This window comes from Schistocerca nitens, chromosome 4, assembly GCF_023898315.1.
Source record: "Schistocerca nitens isolate TAMUIC-IGC-003100 chromosome 4, iqSchNite1.1, whole genome shotgun sequence".
NCBI lineage: Eukaryota > Metazoa > Arthropoda > Insecta > Orthoptera > Acrididae > Schistocerca > Schistocerca nitens.
Window position 1 is genome coordinate 929,257,370 of NC_064617.1, and position 12,839 is coordinate 929,270,208.

The following is a 12,839-nucleotide window of genomic DNA, read 5'->3' on the forward strand; positions in this document are numbered from 1 at the left end:
GTATATGAACTACATTAATCTTCAGAATTCTTCTGTAGTACTGGTACCACATTTCAAAAGCTTCAATTCTCTTCTTGTCTGAACAGTTTACCATTCACATTTCACTTCCATATAAGGCTATACTCCAGTAATGATTAAAATATATTGATGTTGATTTGAAAGATGTGCTTTAATTAAGAAAGAAAAATATACAAAAGTAATGAACAGATAATTACTTATGTACAAACAGGCATCCACATTCTCAGACATTTATAACCCACAACACACATGAAGAAATTGGAAAACACAGACTCTCACTTCAGAAATAGGAACATAAATTTAGAGACACTCATTTACAGGAAACACATCAAACATCACTCATAGAGTTCCACATAGTTTGCATAAATAACAGTCTAATGTTCCAGAGAAAGCACTACAAATATTGCTGTTAAAGGTTCATTTCAAAGCTTGAAATGTAAGTTCAGACAGCCTGCTGATGTACATCTCTGATATGCCTTCGGATGGAAGACATTTGTTTTGATTTATACATGCAATATGGGCACCGCAGAGATGGTTCTTTTCCACACTCATTTTTTAAATGTGCTGTAAGTGAATTTTTCCACCGATAGCATCTACCGCAGTTGTAACAATAAAACCCAGCAGCTGTTTGTTTGTTCTGGATCCCCAGTCCTGATCTTGGAAACAGGAAATCAGTAGTCCTATCTGTAAATACACAACAGAAAAGTTCAATAAATGAAAATTTTCCTATAGAGAAAAAATTATGTATCATTTTCTTGATTTTATTCATTGTTGAGTAAGCAAATGATTCTCTCTATAAAAAATCGGTTATTTTGGTATTCACACCCTTTCATTTCAGCAAGGTGTTAACAGTGGTTACAAATAAACTTTAGCTGTGCTATTGATGGATGCAATCAGGAGAGGTATGTTTCTTCGTAATATGAGAAAAATAGTAGCAATGTGGAAGCTTCAACAAGCAACCAGCTATGTCAGTTGAAGGTGTTTAGAAGACACTGTTTCAAAATACTGCATAGTTTCAGTTATATCATTTAACACAATTCTCAAGTGCATCAATGATATTTTGGTAATTTGAAGACAGTTCATTGTGTTGTTCACTAAAGGTTAAATTTACATAACATTTTCAAAAGTATTACATTGCAGCTGGGCTTCACAATAAATTAAAACTACATAATTATATTATAGCATGGGTTCCAGTACAGACTTTCCCACCAACAAGGCCAAGATCAGTAACATGATATAAGACAGTGGTGTTTGGCCTCCAGGTAGCTACCAAGGAAAGCGGCACCACTGAACTTGCATTTAACAAAAGCGGAGGCTCAGATTCTGATGCAGTAATTCATATTTAGATTTCCTTTGGGTTCCATAAATAGAGCACAGTGAATAGCAGGATGGTTCCCTCAAAGAGGACACAGCTGATTTCCTTCCTCATTCTTGTCCAGTCCACATTTTTGTTCCATATTTCATGACCTCAACATTAATGGAGCAAGAAGCCCTTCCATCTACTTGAAATCCTAGAAGTGGAAGGTAGTTTCATCACCAGATTTTTGTTACCAAGGGTAGAAAAAGCGAGTACATGTAGTTTTTGAACATCAGGTTAAGTGCTAGTCTCTTGCATTCAGTTGCAGGGCTCTCCACTGTGAATACAAAGGAAGAGCAAGGGTACTGACTAACAGATAGTTGTATTTGGTATAGTGGATTCCACTAGCAATATAAGAGAGACCAATGTGTAACTGCACAGTTAAAATCATAACACACTGCTAATACTTCATAGGAAGATTACACAGTTCAGTAATGGCAATTTCTTTTTACAAATTATTTTAAGTTTCTTCAAATATACCAGCACCAACCACTGATCCATAATTTTTTTTATCCTTTGGATTTCATCATGGACACTTTGTGTGAGCTTTAACTAGCAGTAGTGTCACTATGCAAACATAACTGCAAATTACTGCTGCACAGAAACACAAGAAACTTTCTTACAGCAAATAAATTGATGAAGATAAGAGAGATGCTAAAGACAGTATTCTGACTGAGTTAAGAGACTGGTGAATAAAACAAACAGGTACAATAGTTTCAAACCATTGAATTTAATTAGGAAAACAAAATACACAAAAGTAATTTTATATAATAAATTATGTAAAAAAGTCAGGCAATGGTATTGTATGATTACCCAATTTTTTCTGAAATTGTCAAAGGTCTCAAATAGTTGAAGCATTCGAGACTAATAAATGCCAAGATCTGTGTCAATTACCCATAAACAACAGAATCAGTGTCTATATTAGAGAAAGGATGTAGTGAACGCTGGCACAATAACTCATAGAGACATGGAGACAAACAAGTAAAACATCAAAAAAAATTTTCTAATGCACAGTATTGTCAACACTTATATGAATTTATGGGCAATATAAATGCTACTCTTAAGATCTTATTAAAAAAAAGTGAAGTCACATTGTCACAGCCTGCCGATGAACCACTCTGATGTGTCTTCGAAAATTGGACATTTGTTTAGCTCTGTACACACAGAATGGGCACTGCAGTGATGGTTCTTTGCCACACTCATTTTTTAAATGTGCTGTCAGCGAATGTTTCCACCGGTAGTGTCTACCACAGTTGTAACAATAAAACCCTGCCGTAGTTCTTTTGTTCTGGAATGCCACTCCTGATCTCGAAAATTGGAAATCAGTAGGTCTATCTGAAAATATACAACAGAAAAGTCCAATAAATGAACTTTTTCTACAAGAAAAATGAATAATTTAGAACCATTTTCTTGGTTATTTGCAGTGATAAATAAACAAATGATTTTGTCATCTAAAAATAAAAACAGGAGTTATTTTAGTTGAGCCTCGCCGTCTCATTTCAGCAAAGATGTTAATTATTGTTACAATAATTAATAATAATAATAAGTTGTGCTGTTTGAGGCTTCTCTGATATAGTAAATTTTGCTGAAGCACTTGGGCACTGAATCAGTGAGTCAGACTTCATTGGTAAAAATATCAATATTTATAAGGAGAATCTGCATATCATCTTTTAGATCTCCCTAGGAGGCTATATTTTACCAAGACATAAAACAAAGCCATCCTTGGGGTTTCTAAAAACAGTTACCTTCATTACCCTCAGATAATAAGCAGACGTTCCATAAAAATATTGCATAGTTCAGTCAGGTCATTAAATACAATGCCTAAGCATTTCAACGTAAGTTTGGATAGCTGTAAAACAAAGGACTGTGTTACACTAAAGGAAAATTTTAAACAGAGATTTTTATATGGTAATTGAAGTTAGGCTACAACTATATGTACTATGTAAAAAGGAAACTAGTAATTTGGCTCTCAACTACAGTGCCAAGATCACTAACAAGCAATAGGATAGTTGTGTTTCATTTCAAGCTAGCTACCAAGGAAAGAGGCACTGAGGTTAAAGCACTGGTGATGTTTCTAATTCTCCATCAAACCATCTTCATTTAGTTTCTTTTTGGGTTCCTTAGAAAAGGACACTGTTACTTTCCTTCGTCATTCTTGTCTAATCTAAACATATGTTTCATCTCTCAGGATCTCTTCATCAATAGGAGTTAAAGTCCTTCCAGCTAGCTGAAATTCGGAGGCATTTCCAGCACCGAATTTTGGTCAGAAATGGAACAGTACCCAACACATACAATTTTTGTGTCCTTGGAGTTTTTTCAGTGGCATGTCTGAATAAATTCTTTTCTAAAAGGTCTGTCTAAAAAGTATCTGACCTTTGATTTTCCCATGCCTTATAGTGATGATAGTGTGGCACTACTGTACACAGTAAAGGAAGACACCATTATGCGCATACATGAATTTTGTTCCCACCTTCCAGCACGTCAGTCGCTGCCTGTCAGTCACTGAGTGAGGTGCTACACAACATTTTCGTTGGATTACCCATTCTCTCAAGATGATTGAATGTGTTGAGCAAAGATACTGCATCAAATTTTGTCAAAAGCTTGGTGATTCCCAAAGCGAAACAATTTGTAAGATTCAGGAGGTGTTTGGAGAAGATCCGATGGGTGTAACACAAATTAAGGTGTAGTTCAACGAATCCAAAAAGGCTGCACATCAGCGGAGAGTGACCATCATTCTGGCAGGCCCCAAACTGCTTGGAGTGCAGCTGTCGTTGAGAGGGTGCAAAATTTGGTGATAGCAGACTGTCATTTGACCATGCAGGAGATCACCCAGGAGGTTGGAGTGAGTAAAGATTCTGCACATGCAATTTTGCGTGATGATTTGAACAAGCACCGAGTAGCTGCGAACTTCGTGCCCATGTTGTTGCTACCAGACAAAAAGACCTTCATTTTGACCTTGGACAGGACCTTCTGGACACCACCAACACTGATCCTAGGTTTCTGAACACTGTGATGAGTGGAGATGAGTCATGGGTGTATGGGTAAGACTCAGAAACAAAAAGACAGTCATCACAATGGAAGCATCCCAAGTCTCCAAGGCTGAAGAAAGTACGGCAGGTGCGAAGCAAAATCAAGGTGATGCTGACTATCTTCATTGATGTCTGTGGAGTTGTGCTTCATGAATATGCACTGGAAGGACAAACAGTGACAAAGGAGTACTATGAAGATGTTCTCCAGCGAGTCTGTGACGCAGTTCGGCGGATAAAAACAGACATGTGAACAGCGAAAAACTGGCAACTGCATCACAACAATGCCCCAGCACACTCATCCCACTTGATCCAAAATTTCTTGGCCAAAAATGGAATCACAGCCGTTTAACAAACTCCTTACTCTCCAGACATGGCTCCTTGCCACTTCTGGTTGTTTCCAAAATTGAAGACGCCACTGAAAGGATCCCTTTTTGAAAGTAGAGCTGAACACCATTCCAAAAGAAGACTTCCAGAGGTGTTTCCGGCAGTGGAAGGATCGGTGGGCTAAGTGTGTGCAAGCACAAGGGGCCTAATTTGAAGGGGATTAGGGTCCTAAAGCTGTCAGGTATTTGAAATATTTTTTCTGGCCAAAGATCGGATACTTTTTAGACAAGCCTCGTATTTTCAAGTTGAATTATTTTGAATTAAATTCTGAAGCTTTTGACAGCTGTGTGTACCATTATGATCAGAAGGCCAACTATAGACTTTTGATGATGGTGGTGCAGAAAGATGTCAAAAGCCCAAGGTTTTTATTTGTAATGAAGCGGCATAAAAATACAAAGGCTTTATTCATATAGTTTGTATGGTTTGATTAAGTGCTAGTCTCCTGGATTCAACTGCAATCTCTCCACTGAGAATGCAGAAGGAGAGCAAAGGAACGGGCTATTGGCATCCACGCTCTATGTTCATCCCTATCATCAGTGTCATAATATTTCACTCTACACACACACACACACACACACACACACACACACACATGTACACATACCTGTGATATCAACATCAAACTTAACAGCTGATGTAATAGCATAACACTAATACTTTGCATGAAGCTAACAAAATTTGATAAGTGCAGAAGTAATGCGTCCTTTTTCCAAAATTATCTTTTTAAATCTCTTCAGATATATATCCACACACCAAATAGCCATAATTTTACATCGTAATCATTATGTACAAAAAATAACTGTCCATTAGTATAAGTATGGTATTGTAATTGTAAATTACTGCTGAACAACAACCAAACGAATTTTTTACAGGAAATAAATGGATTTAAGATAGTAAGACAACCTAAATTTGAGTGATGAATAAAACACATGACAGTGCTAGCTTCAAAGCATTCAATTAAATTACAAAATCAAAATTCATAAAAGTAATGTACATTTAGTTACTAAGATAAAAGCATCACAATACAATCCTGAATCAACAACACAAATTTTTCTAAAAGTGGCAAGGTTCAAAATGCTTTCATGGCCAAAAATGCAAAGATCAGTGTCGCTTATCATAATCAACAAAAGTGGCAGACAATGTTAGAGAAATGCTATAGTGAACACTGCCATAGTAACTCATACAATATCTGTTCAAAACTATCTAGAAACCTATTAGTGGACATTAACACAAGGTTTGTCCATCCTTCGCCTTCATGACAGCTTGAGCTCTGCTGAGGACACTTTCAATGAAGTGTCTGAATGCTTAAGGAGATATGGCAGATGATTCTTCCTCAAGAGCCAAAACCAGACAAAGTAATGATGTTGGACATTGGGGTATGCAGCATAGTTGGCGTTCTAATTCATCCCAAAAGAGTTCCATTGGATTCAGATCAAGACAAGGCCACTGCAGGAAGGTTTCATCCACAAACCATTATAATTGTCAGTTCCACATTACATAAGCATTTTCATACATTTCTGAATGGATAGTGTAGCTAGAGACACTTACATACAAGTAATGCATGAAAGAACACTTGTAATGCTCAGTACTATTGACAATGGCATAAATTTATGCATCACTAACAAAAATACAAATGTTATTATCATGATTCTATATTTAAAACATTTAATTCAGGTTGTCACGGCCTGCTGAGAGACCAATCTGATGTGTCATTGAATACTGAACATTTGATTAGCTCAGTACATACAGTGTAGTCACTGCAGTGATGGTTCTTCATCACACTCATTTTTTCAAATGTGTCGTCAGTGGTTGTTTCCAGCAGTAGCATCAACCACATTTGTTAGTAGAAAAGTCAATGTTTTTATCACATGCTAATGTCAGTACAATGGAAAGCCAAATGTTGGAAATTTCACTTTTTTTTATTCATTTAATGACTGGTTTTGGGGTGAGACCTTTTTTCAAATCATCATAACGTAGTCAAAAATGGTATTTAAAAAAATGCAAAAACCAGGTCAAAAATGAGCAAACAAACAGTTACAACACTGTAACTGTTTGTTAGCACATTTCTGACAAAGTTTTTGCATTTCAGGAATACCATTTCTTACTTTGTTATGATGATTTCAAAATATGTCCCAGCCCGGAACTAAGTCACTGAGTAAATAAAAAAAGGGAAAGTTGCAACTTTGTCTGGTTTGTCATTGTATTGATTAACAGAAGTTGCTGACCCACAGCTATTCATGCTACTTTATTAAATCTGATAACCAGGTGCAGATTTGCAGCCATCATCAAATCTAAAAATCACAGCAGTGACATATAGGTGCATAGTCAGTACATATGCATATGTATGTGCATGTTGTTTATACCAGGCTCTTTACTAGTAATGAATACTACATTTTTAAGTACATATATTTCACTTTGGATGCCAGAATGCCTTCAGTAAACCCCAATTTATGACACTACAAGTGGAGTCATGGCTGGGCTAAACATCAAAAATGTATTGTTAATATTTCCTGTGAGCCTTTTTATTCTCTAAGTGCTTCAGCATCACAAAGTATACAATGGATACTGGAATAATATGGCTTTCATGGCACCTTCCTGCCCATCATGCCGTTTCCATGTTGCATTTGTTACTGCCAAGATGGAAGGAAAAGGCATATTGACAAACTGCACCATTCAGATGGGGGAACGCAAAATATGGAGATTTAGTGCTCAGCCACTAAGCTGATAATTATATTATTAACCTGTAAATAAACATGCTGTCGTATTTCTTGACTTCTTCCACATTTGTGATGGTCGCTTTACTTAGCACATCAAGTCTGTGTAAAATCAGTACTTTGCATTTTGGTTTTCTGACATGCCCACAATGGTGCACAGAAGAAAGTCTCATGTTTTGTGCATAAAAGTGTCTCCTCATGTGTTCACGTGCACATAAGTTGTGAAGAAAATCTTGGGAATGGGTATTCTTAATACGAAATAATACTAATCATAGTAGTCAGGGTGGAAGTCCATATCCATAAAAAGTCTAAAATACATTAAAAGTATAGTTTTCTAGATACAGACTCCAAAAACTATTTGATTATAAAGATTTGAGGATTCCTAATTCCTATTAGTAGCAGTTGTTTTTGTTGTTGTTGTTGCTGCTGCTGTTGTTGTTGTTATGGTCTTCAGTCCAAAGAATCTCCATTCTAACATATCATGTGCAAGCTTCTTCATTTCTGCATAACTATTGCTGCCAACATTCACTTGAACCTGCTTGCTAAAGTCAAGCCTTGGCCTCATCCTAAAATTTTATCTTCCATTACTTCCCTCCATAATCAAACTGACTACTCCCGGGTGCTTCAGGATGTTTCTTATCAACTGATCCCTTGTTTTAATCAAGTTTTGCCATACATTTCTGTTCATCTTAATTCTATTCAGTACTTCTTCATTAGTTATTCCCTCTATCATCGAAACTTTGAATTCTTCTGTAGCACCACATTTCAAAAGCTTCTACTCTCTTCTTGTCTATATTGCCTAGTGTTAATCTTTCATTGCCATACAAGGCTAGCCTCCAGATGAATACTTTCAGAAGATAACTTCCTAACACTTAAAATCATATTAGATATTAATTAATTTCTCTATTTCTGAAATAAAGTTTCTTCTTGCTGCAAGTCTGCATTTTATATCCTTCAGACATAGTCAGTAATTTTGCTGTCCAAATAACAATCACGTCACTGCTTTTAGGGTCGTATTTCCTAATCTAATTTCTCCAGCAACATCTAACTTAACTTTACTATACTCCATTGTCTTCCTTTTACTTTTGTTGATAACTGTCTTATAACTTATATTTGAGACATTCAACTGTTTCCCGAGTCCTGCCTCTAACAGAATTACAATGTCACAGACAACCCTCAAACTTTTTGTTTCTTCACCTTGAACTTTGATTCCCTTTCCAAATTTCTCTTTGATTTTCTTTACAGCTTGCTCACTATAGTGTTAGTAGTGCAGTACTTAAAATTATTCCTTGTAAATAAACCTTCAATCTTACAGTCCACAAATAACATTTATTCTTTGATAATTGTTAGTGTACTCAAGGAAATATTTTAAGCACACATTGATAGACAAATAGCAGGTTAACAGTGTAAGCACAGAAACCTTTTTCTGAAGTAGTGATCGTCCTGCCAACAGTATGAAAGGTCCATCTAAAGACTTTTCAAGTTATTAAACCAGACCACAATTAATGATGGTTAATAGTTAATTAGCCTGCAGTAACAGCTCATATGGCTACTTATGATAAGGTAAAACTGTTCTCAATTCTAAGGTTTGTTTAGATGCTACACTGCTTTACTAGGCTAGGACTTATTTAAAATGACAACGCCTTGCCTTCTCTGACCTTCGAATACACTGACCCAGCCAGTTACAGAACAGTTTAATGTGCAACTTAGCACTTTTAACATTAACAAAACAGCATCAAAGGTAAAAAGGGGCAATAAATTACAGAAAAATTCCCAGAAATTACTGGGTATCAAACCTCTGATCTTTGGATTTGTAGTCTGGCACTTACCAACAGAGCTCAATGACAGCTATTTCTCTGTGTTAATGTATATTTTTACTTGTTTCATATTTCCAGGGATTCTCCTTCAAGAAGCAGTCTACAACACTTGATATGTGAGTGACAGTGAGTACATTACTTCTTCTCTCTTAACTATGCTGAGATGACAGTAATCACAAATTAGCAAAAAGATTTACTTCATTAATATAAAGTTCTTGGGTTTTTCTTCTGGATGGGTTCACTGAAATGGTATGACATTTCAATGAATGTCACAGCCATACTGTCTGTATATGAGTGATTGCCTCAGCAGATAGGTGTGGTTACTTCCAAAGTTTTCAGTTAGAGTCATAGTATGGAACAACTCTGTCAGCTGTCACAAAACTGATTGTTGGTGGCTAAAAGGAATGAAGAGAAGTGAGAGTGGGAGGGAAAGTGAGATGGAGACAGGGAGGTGTGTGTGTGTGTGTGTGTGTGTGTGTGTGTGTGAGAGAGAGAGAGAGAGAGAGAGAGAGAGAGAGAGAGAGAGACTGTGATGTGGGGAGACAAATGAAAGAGAAAGGGGTATATATAGTACATTAATGTCAAAGTAGGAGAAGAGTGAGAGTGAAACTCATTGAATATTGTGCCACAGGAAAATGTCAGAATGGATAAGGGAGTGGGAAGATATGGCAGTGATGGGGACTAATAGGAGATTTAGATCAAAGGGATTCAGAGTGGGAGATGCACTGTCTGAACAGTTCCCACCATACATAACCAGAGGATGGAGGGAAGATGAAAATGGCCACAGGGTATGGGAAATGGAGCAGTTTTTTAAGTCACTGCCATTGTGGCCACAGTGAAATGGAGCAGTTTTTAAGTCACTGCCGTTGTGGCCACAGTACGTTCAGCAAATGTGTGGTTGAGATTAGCTACAGTTAAGTTGTGCCCATTCATGGAAGTAGGCAATTGGTTAGTTTTCAAACAGATACAGATTATTTTATATGGCTGCTTTCAATCATTCAAAAACTTAAACCTGAACATCATGCATCTTCATGAGCTAGATCCATGGCATGTAATTCCTCTACTCTTTGTTCCACAACTCCAACAATTACTATTCACTTGGCCCTTCTCTGCTTGACAAGCTGCTCTCCTGATTATTAAGATCCATTTCTCTGATGTCTCAATAACATCTGCCCGTATTAAAAGCACCCTACACCAGCAACACCTCCATTACCACAAATGTCAAATAGTCTCCCTTGCAAAGTACTAGAAATCATGAGCATTGTAACTGCACTGGGAAGCACAAGTTACCCTAATATACAGTTAACAGTTGCCAGAGTCTTTACAAATGGACAGTATGTTACCTAAATAGGCACAAAAAGATTTCCTGTTGTCACTATTAACTAGTGACTAAACAATATTACCTTTTTCATCCAGCATTATCCTCGCCCAGAAAAATTCAACAACATTCTTCAGCAGGACTTCAGTTACCTCTTTTTTTGACCTTACCAGAATTAAACCACACTTTTCCATTACCACAGCAGACAATTTATATCTTCCCATCCTTCCCTTTAATAGGGGGAGGGGGGGGGGAGGTGGAATTCGTACCTAAAAAGACCAAAATTCTCACTAGCTAATGTGATTTTATAATCTGTTAAGTGTGCCTATATGCTGGCTATCAGTCTTTTACAGATCAACAGCTACCCTTCCTAATTTTTGCCAGAATTTACGTTACCGTGACAGATACAAATTAAATATTCTCAACAAATTTATGATTTAGTGAAACACTCTTTTACTGTGGTGGACAGCCACAGTAATTTAAGTGCACTGTGCCCTGAGTATGGTGATATGAGGAGATTTTACTCAATCCACTTTTTGTTTTTCCTCCTCTCTCCCCCTTTTGTTTCTCAATCTGTCCTTGTTCCATCACTGGGTAGAAACTGGTACAATTTTTACCAATGCACAATATTTGACCTCCGACTGTCATATATTATATAGTCTGAGGCAAATTTCTGATCTCATAACACATGTTTCATGACATTCAGCAGATAATGATCAGGTGGGACCTTAGAGGATACACATAATGTTTCAGCACAATGAAACTTGGTGCTAGAAGTCTTTTTTTACTTTGCGGACTTTAGCTGTTCAGTAAAAACAAAATATCTTTTGACGAGAAACCTTGTTATTTGGTTCAAACATTAAATCACTTATGTAACATATGTCGTTCACTGCTATGTGCCATTTCAAATAATATTCCTATAAAAGCCTATTTACATCTCAAAACAGAATGAGCATTACCTTTCCTGGACTGCAAGATGGGGACACAGCCTGTGACTGACTTACCACCAACAGCGTAAGAAACGTAAGACTCAGAAAATGACTGTACACTCCATTACAGCATGTTTTATAAGCAGTACCTGTGACAGCGATTCACAAATAAAAGGGCTTGTTTGGCTCAATACAGTTGCTGGCATGTTGACTGTCAAACATTATAATAGCTATCTTCAAAATGAACCAGTATTCTGATCTATGTTATTGTCTTTGTATTCTTCCTGAACCTTTCTTTGGTTGGTTTCTATTAAACTTGTATTTGAGCATTTGCTACAAATTTGGACTTTCTTGGAACCTTCTTAATTGGATTGGGATTTATCCTATAAAAATTCTGCTGTTCTGGGCATTGTATTGCATATAACCTTATAACTGTTTACCCCAAGTTACTATTAAATAGATTCAATAAAGCTGACTACTGCTTATTCAGTTTGTCTGCCCATACAGATACAATATGTTCACGAGACTCTCTGTTTTTTGTTGTGAAAATAAGATTCCATGCATGTAAAAGGGATGTCTTCAATCCCATAACACTTCAGTTCGCCATGTAGAATTTTGTGACCTACACAGTCAACATGTTGCCAAGGTCACATAGTAAAACAACTGTATAATTTTTCTTGTTCAGCTCGGCTAGTACTTTATTTGTTTTTTTATTAGTACTTTATTTGTTTTCTCTGTGGAGAATCCTTAACAAAAGCCAAAATGAGAGGCATTAAGAAGTTTTGCTCAGATAAAGGAGTCAGTACTCTATCAGATGCCACTTCCTGAAACACTTTTCAGAAGACTGTAAGGAGTGATAAAGATTTGTGTTTGCATGTGGTTTGCTTTCCTCCAATTTTGCAGACTGGTGTCACTACAACATATTTGTATATGTCAGGAAATATGCCTTCAATCACTAACTGATTACAAAGGTTGCTTAAAGGTAATCCTATCAAGTCACCAAAAGATTTCAATATTCTGCTAGAAGCACCTCCGTGGCCAGCAGAATTAATACCAACAAATTCTATAATCTCTCTAGGGGGCTGTATTTTTTAAGCTAACATTTACTGGTGCTGCATGCAATGTTTGCACAAATAAACCTAATGCAGCTCTATTTGTTTGTATATTACTGGTTGCATTGTTTACCATCGCTTTGAGGAAGTAATCATTGACTTTCGTGACCAATGATTTGCAAGTGTTGTCATTTCTGCCAGAGTTATTTTCGGGAAGATCA

At 36.7% G+C, this 12,839-nt stretch overlaps 1 protein-coding gene across 1 annotated transcript in view; it reads right to left on the minus strand.

Moving 5' to 3' along the window:
- Nucleotides 1-239: 239 nt before the first annotated feature.
- LOC126253556 (longitudinals lacking protein-like) overlaps nt 240-12,839 on the minus strand; it is a 28,742-nt gene continuing 16,142 nt past the window's right edge. The window contains exons 2-3 of the mRNA XM_049954964.1: nt 2,467-2,710; nt 240-702 (exon numbers count right to left, since the gene is read on the minus strand). Of these exons, the coding sequence (XP_049810921.1) occupies nt 699-702; nt 2,467-2,710 (248 nt within the window). The 3' untranslated portion in view covers nt 240-698. The remainder of the gene's footprint in view (nt 703-2,466; nt 2,711-12,839) is intronic.